General features: G+C 33.3%; 1 protein-coding gene across 1 annotated transcript in view; it reads right to left on the bottom strand.

The window, feature by feature from the left end:
• Positions 1-4737: 4737 nt before the first annotated feature.
• LOC150107283 (transcription factor COE2-like) overlaps positions 4738-13408 on the bottom strand; it is a 142585-nt gene continuing 133914 nt past the window's right edge. Inside the window, exon 16 of the mRNA XM_090391773.1 lies at positions 4738-4759. Within this exon, the coding sequence (XP_090247899.1) occupies positions 4738-4759 (22 nt within the window). The remainder of the gene's footprint in view (positions 4760-13408) is intronic.

The raw sequence follows: 13408 nt of genomic DNA, 5'->3' as shown, positions 1-13408 counted from the left end.
ACCTTTCTTAAAGATAAGAATCACAATTGCTTTTTTCCATTCTATTGGGGGGATACCAGTTGAGTAAATTTTATTTAAAAATAATAAGAGTCTTTCTTTGAATCTTGTTCCTGCATATTTATATAGTTCTGAACCTAGCTTATCTTCTCCAGGTGATTTTCCGTTTCTTGTTTCTTTCAGGCTGATTTCTAATTCTTCTTCAGTTATTTCCTTTTCATTTTCGTTAATTGTTTGCCAGTTGTCTTTTTTAAAATATTTGTCTGTCCACAGTTCTGTGTAGTAATTTAGAAATTCTTCTAATTTCAATTCAGTGTTTAATTTTATGTTTTCTTTGGTATCTACATTTAGGTGTTTCAGAATCTTATATACATTGGGTCTTATTTTATATAAATCATGTTCTATTGAAACAAATTTATTCCATGATTCTCTATGTCTTTTTCTGATTTCTCTTTTAGCTATGGCTCTTATTCTTTTATATTCTATTTCATCTTCTAATCTTTTACTGCTTAACCATTTGTGATAGGCTTCTTTTTTCTTTTTGATTATTTCTTTGATTGTATCATCCCAGATCTTCAGTTTTTTTCTTTTATTGAATTTTTTGGTCTTTCCTAAGCTTTCATTTGCTGCTGCATTTAGTATCGTTTTTATATTAAGCCATTCTAATTCTATTTCTTCATTTTGTTTTATTTTATCTAGATATTGGTTAATTCTTTGTTCATATAGCCATTGTACATTTGTGTCATTATTATTTAGTATAATTTAGTATAATAGTTTAGTAATAATTTAGTATAAGGATAAAAGTTTTTTTTTAAAAAAAAAAAAAGAGTTTAAATGATCAAATTAAGCTTGCTAATAAAGGTAAAAATTGGAACTTCATGAACTGTAATGTTCAGATATTCTCACTAAAAATTTTGAATTTTCGGTAATAAAAATTATAGCAAAAATCATCATATTTATGGAATTACAACATTTATTTATTACAAGATTTATTCAACTCCAGCTTTGATTTTTTTTAAGTTGCAGTAATAAGCATAATAATTCCACTTTATTTAAAACGTAGAGGCAATAAATAGTAAAGATAACTTGCTATGCTCGCTAACATCCACTTTTTTACTCGACATTTTACCCTAAAATGACTAGAATCTTGATGCACAAAAAAAAATGAACTGAAAAATAAATTTAATTAATAAATAATAATAAACTTGAAATTCAAATGCTCTATTTTATGTGCTATAGAAACTGCTCTTACCCAACTAATTAATACAAATAGCAGCAGCACACACCCTCTGTTGTCTCTGGAACGTGTTTAAAAATGATCGCAAAAACTTTTTTTAACTCAAAAACTTATTTACTCTGTTTACAATTTCCATTTATTAAACTTCTAGTATACTTGCAAAGAGGTTAGCTAACTCTCTATTTACTTTTACAAACTGTATATCAACTTCAAATATGCCAATAGATTCTCTTAATGACACTTCTTGTTACTGTTAATCTAAATCTTAATTGTCCAACTAAAACACATTATAAGAGGAATTGTACAAAGGCATATTACTTACAAAAGCTCTGTATCGCACATTCAATCAAAGGTCTTACACAAAAAAGGTCTAAGGCAATTCTCTCATCTCAGATTTTGAGCTTCCTTCAGGAAATCTGGCTTCAGAAATGTCGCATCGGGAAAATAGCGGACTGTGACCTGCACCCTGCAGTACTCATATACAGCTCCGGCAAAAAAGTTATTCTCCCACAGTGAAAAGAAAAACTTCCAAGCGAAGGTGCTTCGGGTAATTTGTCTCGCCTTTTCTTCTCTGCTTGGGCTCACCAAAAATGCCTGAATGACTGCCTCCTTTTACCTCGCACGAAGGTTTTAACCCCCAAGCATTCCGCATGATTCTTTCATCTTAAGTTTGAAGTTCGGCCCGCTCTTTGTTCTCTTCTGTGCCTTCTTTTGATTGTAAGTTGCCAGTACAGAATTCAACGGAATGACACAGTGCATTATTATGTGCCATATGAGAAACGTTCCCATTGGGATTTTCGTCAGAAAAAAACGTTGACTCAAGCGAGAAAATAGTTCTTCAAGGTTTCACGATGTAATCCATTCAATGAACTTCAAAAGTTTGGACATGCAAACTTTAATTATTTGCATACTTCATAGTTAAATATGAATAAAGAAAATATAATCATTGTCGAATATAATTAATTTCTTTTCTAATAAAAGTCTTCACTTTAAGTAACTTTCACTTCACTTCCTAGAAAATGTGGAGTGTTTAGGTACAGTGAGTCGTTGGGCAACTGGTGGAAAATCAATTATTTTTACTGTATAAAAGAAGCAGTGCCTCCATAGCTCAAGGCCCTGCCAGATGTAATTTTTTCCCCCAACCAGAAACACTTTACCACTTAATGATGTACTGCCCTCACACCTCTCAAATATGGAACAAGGTTCAAACATTCATAAAACACAAAGAACCCTTTACAGAACACATTATACTGGTTAAACGAAGGTAACATTAACACAACTAAAGCAATCATCATTATAACAACCATGTACTCGATTTGGACATACAGATGCGACAAAATTTACGGAAGGGAAACAGGACCAGACATACTCACGAAAATAAACAACATATTAAAAGAAACAATCACAGATACCATAAACAAAAACAAAATAACAAAACATCAATGGCGGCAAATAGGTCTCATCTCAGAATTCGAAGAACAACTGCAAATCATATAAATAAAGGACCCACCATAAATAGAAAACTTAAACAAAACCATACACGACTTTTTGTAGAAAGCGAAGGGATAAAATAAATATACATAAGCGAATGAAAAGCATATTGTACACTTTTTCATTAAGCTGTATAACCACTTGTATTGATTGCTTTACACTATAATTAGTTGTAGTTTTGTGCATACTACTGGTCAACTATAGAGATTGCAGTTTAGTTTTATGTATCAAAAATGTCAATGACAGTATATATAGTGGAAGAAGAGTTTGATGACATTGATCCTCTGGGTAACTCAACTCTCTGCCAAAATGTAACCCTCTCCTTTTATGCTAAAGCAAAAATAATAATGAAGCAATAAACCATGTAATAATATACTGCAAAAACAAGTTTTAAGTAATTATATGTAAAGAATATTTATGATATGTAAAGTAACTACATGTGTATGTATAAATATGGTATATGTAAATAGCGCTAAACACTTCATGATAAGTTAATAATGTATAATCCAAACTGTATATGTCAAGTCAAATATAACAAAGGTCTATAAAGAAGTGTCTCCGAAAGAATAATTATATGTATTATAGGTAAAATAATCATATGTATAGAATATGTATTATATGTAAAGTAGTAATAGGTATATATGTATGTGTATGTATGTGTGTGTGTGTGTGTGTGTGTGTATGTATATACATATATAAATATGGAAAGAATTTCAATTGTCAGAGTAGTTAAAAATAAAAAAATCCAAAGTTGTATATGTTAAAACAAACCTTACATAGGTTTAAGGAAAAGTGTCTCCTAACAAGAGATAATAACGTAGATCGAATCCCATATGTAATTGGAAATATACCACAAAAAATATAGGAATCTCATTATAAGAAGGAAATACGATCTATGGGAATAGAAATGTGACTGGTAACTTAAATTCATAATACAGAATTCCATAGATATTCAAGTTATGTTACACTAAAAGAAAAATACTGCTCAGCTCATCTAAAAAGGCTGTAGGAAGAAGCAGACATTGAGCAGATTATGATGTTAAAAATAAGGAAAATAAATTGTAGATAATATATATATATTATTAAGATATCAAGAAATGAAAATCAAAATGCCAATTAGAATAAGCATCCTATGTACAAATGTATATATTGTAAATAATTGTATATATATTTATTTTGAATGTACATGGATGCTTTGGTTTGAATAAAATATATCCGTAGCTCAGTCGGTATAGACGAAGCCCTTTGGTCGGAAAGACCTGGGTTCGATTCCTTTCCATAACGTGAGAAACCTTTAGTTGGTCTCTTTCGACTAAAGGTGAATAAGCCGGTTTCATACAGAGGCAGAAGATTTTTTCTCTCTCGGAAACTCGGGTTTTTCGTCCCTCATTACAGACAAGAATACTTAAATATAATTATCCTCGTATTACGGTAAGAAAATCCAAGGATACGTGTATTTCCTTACCGTAATGGAAGGCAGCGGACAGTTAAGTGCCTGTTAGAGCCATGATGGATATAAAAGAAGTGTGCACGTAAAGTTACTTCACATTCAAACTTATAATATTTGCGTACTTCAGAGTAAATATGAATGAAGAAAATATAATTGTTGTCGAATATAATGAATTTCTTTTCTAATTTAATTTAAATTCCATAAATTATAGACTTATATAATTCTATAATTTATAGAATTTAAAGGGAAAATAGTTGCTTTGAAGTAAAAATATCAGAAAAAACTTGGCTGCCGCATTTACCTTCTGTCTATATTTAAAAAAAAAATGCGATCAGCAGGTAACTGTATTTTAATCCTAGATAAAATTGAACTGAAGAGCACAGCTATTAACTTAAAACTTTGCAGCATGGAGTCGATAATCAAAGGAGTATGACATCTACGACATTGTGTTATATGAGGCGTTATTGTTGTTTTGTTTACATTTTATGGGTTGTTGTTTTTTTTAAATATATTCCTATTACAATATTGCTACTACAATAATGTTTGCTATATTTTTTAGATTTCAGCTATATAGCTGCTGGCACCTGTTAGAAAAATAAAATAAAATAAAAAAGAATGTATACAGAGTGTGAATACGTGTGATTTTAGTATTCTCTTGGAATTGTGTTTATTTATTAAATTTTTTTGTTAGCTAGAGAGCGCTGAGAATATTTAAAATTTCTAATAATTGTAGAGTTTTAATAGGTGTCTCTGTCATTATTCAACCAGAAATGGAAAAGGGCAATGTGTAGTTTGTTGATGTGAATATTGAATTTGGGTGTTGTAATAATATGCGCAGTGTATCCATGCTAAAGTTTGCAAGTTGCGTAACGGATAGCCACAGAGTAATTGTAAGTATTGACAACTATTTTATATACCGGTATATGTATTTTCTTTCAATGAATTTGTATATGACTGATTACTGAGACAATTGATGTGAAGTCAACAGCCTCTATATACTTCGTCTGCAAAGTTTGTTTGCTTATACTTGGGTACCTGTCTGTTATGATCACTGATTTAGAAAAATTAAACACAGAAACTTAAACTTATGTGAAATAAATTTATTAGCTATAAATTTTATTGTAATGAGGATGACTAATACTTAGGCGAAAATGTTAAAGCTAATAAATTTACTTCAAGTAAGTTTAAGTTTCCGCCTTTAATTTTTCAAAGTATGTCAGATTATGTACTTATCTTAAAGTAATAACTGATTACCTCAGGAATTGTATCGCTAAATTGTGCCTGGCAATGATGGCTATCAGAATCAGATAAGGTAAGTGGGATCGAGTGTAATGGGTATACTATTTTTAGTGATGACAGAAGAGATAGGAGAGAATGAGGAGTACTACTAATGATATCAAATGACTTAAGTCCAGTTAGGGTAGAAATACAAGAAAACAATGATGGTAACTATGTCCCATGTAGCGGTAAGTTTGAGTCTATCTGCTGTGAAGTGGAGGTTAACAGAATGAAATATATGGTGGTATGTTTCTACAGACCTGGTGACTCAGTTGCAGGGGACGAAGAAATGCATCGCCAATTTAGCCTTATGGGTACCAAACGAATGATCATTATTGGTGACTTTAATTTTCCAAACATTGATTGGGTAGAAGAGAAATCTCATGATAAGAAAGAGGAGGAATTTATTGAATTATTGAGAGACAACTTTCTCAAGCAGCATGTGAAAGAAGGAACTCGAGGTCAGAGAGTGTTGGATTTTCTCATAGCGTCAGAAGGGGTCTCTGTAAACAATATGACTATTTTACCACCAATTGGTGACAGTGATCATGCTGTGCTTTCTTGGGAAGCATCTAATTGTATTGATGCTCCGATTAAAACAGGTTACGTGCTGAACTACAAAGCTGGAAATTATGATCAACTTAGGAGAATACTATCTTTGTTCCCGTGGTATCGGTTACTGAATGGGAAAAATGTCAGTAATGCATAGGAATCTTTGAAAAAGTGCTTAAATGAGGCGGTATCTGAATGTATCCTTAGTGTTCGAAGAAAAAATGGGTTTGGGATGAAATAGATGTGCAATCTTATTAAGCAAGAGATTCACAAGAAGAAGAGGATGATGTGGAAAGAATATCGTGAGAATAAGAGTGAGAGGAGTTAAATATATAAAGCTCATGCCAGAAAAGTAGAAACGTGTGGAAAGCTAAATCGGAGTATAAAAAGAAATTGGCCATGCAAGCAAGCTAAAGGCAATCCAAAAGAATTTTATCGTTATGCCGCAAGCAAAAGAAAGAAAGAATGAATGAGAAAGAATAAGTATTGAATGCAGATGGTACTCGAGTGTCGGAAGCTAATGATTTTGTTCATTTAATGAGTGCTTCCTTTGCTAAGATGTATCAACCAGGTGTGTGTAACATGGTGCACAGTGCTACTGCTACATTGGATGAAGAATTAGAGGTTCATGAAAATGAGATTTAAGAGCTGTTGTATAACCTGGATAAGATGGATTATCAGCACATTCTAAAGGAATGTTTTTCCGAATTGGCTAGGCCTTTCACATGTTTGTATAACTTGAGTCTCAGCTCACGAATGATACTACAGAAATGGAAGGAATGTATGATAGTTCCATTGTATAAGGGTAGTGCAAAAATTGATGTGTCTAACTACCGACCTATCAGTATCTCTGGTAGTGAAGGTTTTAGAGAAGTTGGTAAGAATTCGCATACAGAAATGGGTAGCCAAACATGATAGCAAGGAGCAGTATGGGTTTACTAAAGGAAGGTCATGTTTTAGCAATTTGCTCATATTTTATAACAATGTTATGACCGAGTTGGATAAAGGAAATTTATACACTATGATAATATTGGATTTTTCTAAGGCATTTGATAGGATATCAGACGAAAGCCGGTTGCATAAACTGGAGAATATGGGATTGGAATACAAACTCTTGACTTGGATCAGAGGACGGTTTTCAGACAGATATCTAAAAGTGGTATACAGTGGGTGTGAATCTGCCAGATTTAAGGTGACCAGTGGTGTACCTCAGGGTTCAGTTCTTGGGCATTATTGTTCAATCTATACATTAATGACATCAGGCAGGGTCTAACATCAGATGTACAATTGTTTTCCGATGATGCGAAGATAGGCAGGGCAATCAGGGATGCTAGTGATTCAGCACTTACAAAATGATTTGAATAAGCTGGAAATTTGGGCAAACAAAAATGTGCAATTGTTTGCCGATGATGCGAAGATAGGCAAGGCAATCAGGGATGCTACTGATTCAGCACCTACAAAATGATTTGAATAATCCGGAAATTTGGCCAACAAAAATGGCTGTCAGTTTAATGTTAGTAAGTGTAAAGTTATGCACTTTGGCATGATCAGAGTTCCAGCGGCATATTATATTATATTAGCGGGATTATGCTACAAGAATCTGAAGAGGCAAGGGATTTTGGCGTATTGGTGGATATTTGCTATGTGACCTTTGAAGTTCAAAGGTCACATAGCAGAAGTTGCAAATACAACTCAGAGGATAATTGTGATGTTGAAGCGAACCTTGACATGTAAGGATAAGGAAGTTATTTTGCCTCTTTATAAGGGTTTGATACACCTGGATTATTGTGTACAGATTTGATCTCTCGGGTTCCATGGGAATAAAGAAGCTGCAGAAAGGGTGCAGAGAAGAGTTACAAAGATTATATCCGGATTATGGGATTTAGATTATGAGGACAGATTGCGAGTATGTGGGTTGCGGACTCTGGTTGACATGAGAAAGAGGGGGTGATATGATAGAGGGCTATAAATTTTTGAATGGGTGTTATAGGATATCATCTGATGAAATTTTTCGTTATATGGATGGTGGGGAGAGAACACGGGGCATCCATGGAAGTTAAGTTTGTTCACAGTCAAGAAAGGAGTAAGAGTTAAGTTTTTCTCCCAGAGAGCAGTGAGCGAGTGGAATAGTTTACCTTTAGGGGTAGTGAGTGCATCTAGTGTGAATGAATTTAAGGGAAGGTATGGCAGCTGGTTTGGGTGATTTATAGTCTTCCTCGATGAGTCCTTGACTCCCTGCTGGTCTCAGATAATAATAATAATTTCCTTGCGGTAAAGATTAAGTGTTAAATCGATTCCCGAAAAATGAATTTCAGATTAGCTTTTTGTCCCTGGAGGAGGTTTGATGTCTCGCTGCAGAAATCATATTTTGCTGTAGTAGTTGCATTTCAAATTTCCTGTTCAGATGTACTAAAGTTATGTCACGTATAAAATTCTAATTTATTTCTGGAACATTTGTTCTGATTTACATTATTCTCCCCTCCCCCATCATGGTACGAAATTTGAAATATGGTTTATTTTCAGGACACCATTTTTGATTCGATGCTGTTGACTGGACCATGGTTTACAGTCCAACTTAAAACTCACCGAACCAACTTCTTTTATTATATTAACTTCCGTCCTTTGGAAAAGTCCTCCCCCCTCACTCTGCCTTCCCCAGATATTATCTTTAGTTGTTCAAGCAAAATGTGAACAGACACCTCCTTTCTTCTATTCCTCTTGTCCACATACGGCACTATGCTATAGGCATTTCGTGCGTGGACCAGATATAACAAACCGGATTATGTAATCCTGAGCCCATCAACGGCGCTAATTTATACTAAACGATTATAACTTTTCTTGGGTGATTAACAGGAAAAAAAAAAGTGAACTGACTTATAAATAACAAAATTCTTATACTGACATCAACGACATTAATTCCTTTTGGTGATTTCTTTCCGAGACTGCGTTTATCAACATACTTCTCAACATGCTTTTCTTTTTTTTTAATCTGTTGTAAAAATAATTTTCTTCAAAGTAGACGTTTTATACTAATATGTGATATAATATCTGCCCACCTGAAACAAATTAAAAATTCCTGTGATCAATCACTTCACGTTAAAAAGAAATAGAAATACTAGTTACCTGGTCAGTTTACAGATCTGACTGTGTCTCGGGTAGTCAGAAATGATACATGAAGTAGGTGTGTCTCATTTGAATGCCGTTCTGACAATGTACTGTAAAATTAGTTTGATAAGTAGTTTAACAGTAAAGATAACCATATTTAATAATGAACTAAAGACAAAGCCATATATGAAAAATGTACATATGGATTGGCATTAATATTTTAAATATGTATATAAAGCTTCACTCGAGGTCACTTGCCTCTTCATTCGGGCATAATTGCATTTCATACGAATGCACCCGAAGGGCGATGTCGTTGTCTTCTGTGTGTGTGTGATGCATACACTCAGAATACACCCATATTTCATGGACCTTTTTCTCTCTGTATACCCCCCCCCATCCTTCAAGAAGAGTGCGTATTATTGTCGAAGATCATCCCCCCCCCTCACTGTATTGATTGCACTATTATTTTGAAGAATTTCATCATTGTATGGGAATTTTGTTACAAATTTGTGTTAGCAAATGATAAAGGAAAGCGTTAATTTTGGATCCCAATGGAATGTAAACTATTTATACTTCTAATGACGTGTTGAAATTTTAATGGTCATTAAATTGTTTATGAGATATTTGTAGTCTTGTGGCAACGTTTCTTGTACCATGATGCTAGGTTGCCAGGAAATACACAAAACAAAAAAACGCTGAATAGAAGTTTTGTAGACATTTTATCAGCCGAATTTCGAGATAATCAATCTCTGCACAACTAGTAACGTTTTTTCTTCCTGAAAAATGTAACCCTGCATCTTAATAAAATCTACCATAGGATGCATACTACACTGCTCAAAACAATCAGCGGATGTTTTGATTTTCTTGTAAATTATAAAGTTATAAAAATAATTTACAAATGTAACACATTTATGTGTCCATTTAGACTATTCATTTTTTTTGTAACACATTTATTTTAAAATATTCTTAATATACAACAGTGTAGAACACGCAACTGCGTACAAAATCATGTTAAGACTTGTCGAAACGATCGCTTCAAAAACTCGAAATTGTTCTCACAGAAGAGTGGGGAAATATTCCACAAGAACTGTTTGATCATCTTATCCGGTCCATGCAATCAAGATGTACCGCTGTTTTGGCTGTTAATGGAGACCATACGCCCTATTAAAAATTAACATTAACAGAAGCATTTTTGGCTATTCTTGTTAAAATTATTTCACGCTAAAATGTATAATTTGTTAAATTTAATAAATATCGATTATTTAAACAATATCTCATCAATTACACCCTATCAATAAGTAACAAATATTTATTCATGTATAAAGTACCCAATAGTTATAATTATTTGCGGAAATTTATGATTATCCGTCAGAAACTAAAATATACTTGAATTGTTTTGAACCATAGCAGTGTTATGGTCTAGGATCACGAGATGGTGTAAGTCATCTGCCGTATTCTCTGATGCTTTTAATATCATCGATAGTCATAGGCTCGGTTGCGGTTAAGATTCGAGATTCCGATTTCCAAAAGTTTGTTATAATTAAAATAGTTCCGCGTACACCTTTAACCACCTTACCGGCCATTGTGGATCAAATACGCATCATCATACGCTTCGTATCCATCATATATTTCAATCAATTATCAATGGTATTACAATTTTAATATGCACTACACATTCATGATAACCTTGACGTCTTGGCCGGTAGCATGGTTAAGGAATAAAAGGCGTTAACAGAATTAGTTATTTAAATTGTTTATATTTCATCTGTTGTCACAGTGTTTTCCAAAAAATTTCACTTGATTCCTCATTTGCAATGATTATCAGCTAAAGTTGAAAAATATGGATAATAAAAGGAAGACATTTAGAATTATATAATGAAAAAAATAATTTAATATTTAATTACAGCAGTGAGAAGGAAAAGTTCAGTGGCGGCCCGTACATAAGCACTGCGACACTGCAGCACCCCCAAGGAAAAAAATGAAAAAATTAAATTTTGTTTGTTTATAAATAATAACAATGTAACAATGCTTACAACATTATATAAATGCAGTAGAACATGTTAAAGGTTACAGCTTATGTTTTGACATTGATTGAATAGTTAATAATTGGAATTGTTCGATTAACGCTTTAGATTATGAAACAAATGCACTGCGATCTAACGCCGATATTCGTTTGCTCTTGTCATTACACGTTACGTCATTCCCAACTGTAACTGCTCAAACCGCAGTGTATTTTTATTAAGCTTACGCGCCTTATTTCTGTGAGATATGAGTGTGCCTGGTGAACTATTTTTTGTAAATTTTATTTTGTTAAAATAACATATAATTATTTATTTATTATATATACAAGGCTGAATTATGACGAGTATCACTGTTGAAAATATGAAAAGAATAATATTTTTTCAATTATCGTTACACGAAACAAATGCACTGCGATCTAACGCCGATATTCGTTTGCACTTGTCATTGCTATTGATACGAAACTTTTATTAATGTTTCTTCGTGGCGAGGATGAAATATTTTAATAAAGCAATTTTTAATATGTAAATTTATTTATTAATAAATTCGTTACTGATTAGGAAAAAAAAAAGTTTTTTTTTTTTTTTTGTATATGCAGCACCCCCACTTAAAATTTTCACCGGCCGCCACTGGAAAAGTTTGTAATCAGAAAAGGCTCTTAAAACAGTAAAAGAAATGAAATCTGAAATTTCACGAAAAGCTTAGACAGCTGAATGCAAACTTTTCGAATAAAAATGAAGCATTTCAATAATGAAAGTATTACGAATCCGGTGAAATCACAGGGAAGTTAGGCCTTCTAAATTGACAGTAATAAAAAAGGTATTAAAAAAATTAATGGAGGACGAAGTGAAATAAAGATAGATGGAGTGAATATGTAAAATGAGTTGTATAAGAAAGACGTTTCTTATACTCGAACACACGAACGTTTGCAAGGAGAAACTTCCTTTCGAAATGTACGTATGCTGAGTTAAAAAAAAAAAAAAAAAAAAAAAAAAAAAAAAAAAGAAAGAAAGAAAGAAAGACTGGCACCCGACTTGGCAAAAGGGACATCTGGAGAGTATGAATGGAATTATTGAAGGCAACTTGGAATGAGATATTAAGAATATTAAAAGAAATTTGTCAACACATATGGATAAAAATACGTGATTGTAAAATATCAGTATTCATCCCAATATATAATATATATATATATATATATATATAATATAAAATAAAAAGGTTTAATGACTATTACCGAGAGAAAAGATGACAAGATATATTTAAAAAGATACTACTAGTTTCGTTACATGAACATCCTCAGGTATCATAATCAAAGAAGTATATAAAAAATTACAGACTTAAAATTGTACTAACAGAACAAGTATAAAAAACAGTAGCGTGTATGAAAAAAATGCAAGTATGAGTTCCAAACAAACGAATGCTACGCGCTGTCGCGAGTGCGCCAGTACTGAACAGAAGCAACGTGTGCGTCAGAGAGATTGTAACTCAGGCTGTTGTTGATATGAGAGGAATCTAGAGAAATTTCCCTAGATTCAACAATTTTTCTTTCGAGTTCATCGTAGCACACATGGATGTTAGCAGTTTGAGTCCAGTTTACAATGTGCTGGCGGCCTTCGTCTGAATTAGCTGAAAAGAGAACGTGGCTAGAGAGAGCGCTAGCTCTAGTCCTGTTATAGGAGATATCTCTACGGTGTTCATCCAAACGTAGAAGGATGGATTTAGCAGTCTGTCCATAGTATGGCTTTCCACAATCACACAAAATCATGTATACTCTGGAAACTGAGTAGGAAGATGTTTCTGTTTATGTTTGCAAAGTAATGAACGAAGTTTTGGAAGCGTAGTGAAGCACGTTTTGAAGTTGAATTGGCAAAGATTCTCAAGAAATTCAACTTCAAAACGTGCTTCACTACGCTTCCAAAACTTCGTTCATTACTTTGCAAACATAAACAGAAACATCTTCCTACTCAGTTTCCAGAGTATACAAGATTTTGTGTGATTGCGGAAAGCCATACTATGGACAGACTGCTAAATCCATCCTACGTTTGGATGAACACCGTAGAGATATCTCCTATAACAGGACTAGAGCTAGCGCTCTCTCTAGCCACGTTCTCTTTTCAGCTAACTCAGACGAAGGCCGCCAGCACATTGTAAACTGGACTCAAACTGCTAACATCCATGTGTGCTACGATGAACTCGAAAGAAAGATTGTTGAATCTAGGGAAATTTCTCTAGATTCCTCTCATATCAACAACAGCCTGAGTTACAATCTCTCTGACGCA

This window comes from Typopeltis vanoorti, chromosome 4 (assembly GCF_054136105.1).
Source record: "Typopeltis vanoorti isolate ZY-2024b chromosome 4, IOZ_Tvanoo_1.0, whole genome shotgun sequence".
Taxonomy (NCBI): domain Eukaryota; kingdom Metazoa; phylum Arthropoda; class Arachnida; order Uropygi; family Thelyphonidae; genus Typopeltis; species Typopeltis vanoorti.
Note: the sequence above shows the minus strand (reverse complement) of the source record. Positions and strands in the feature narration are given on the sequence as shown.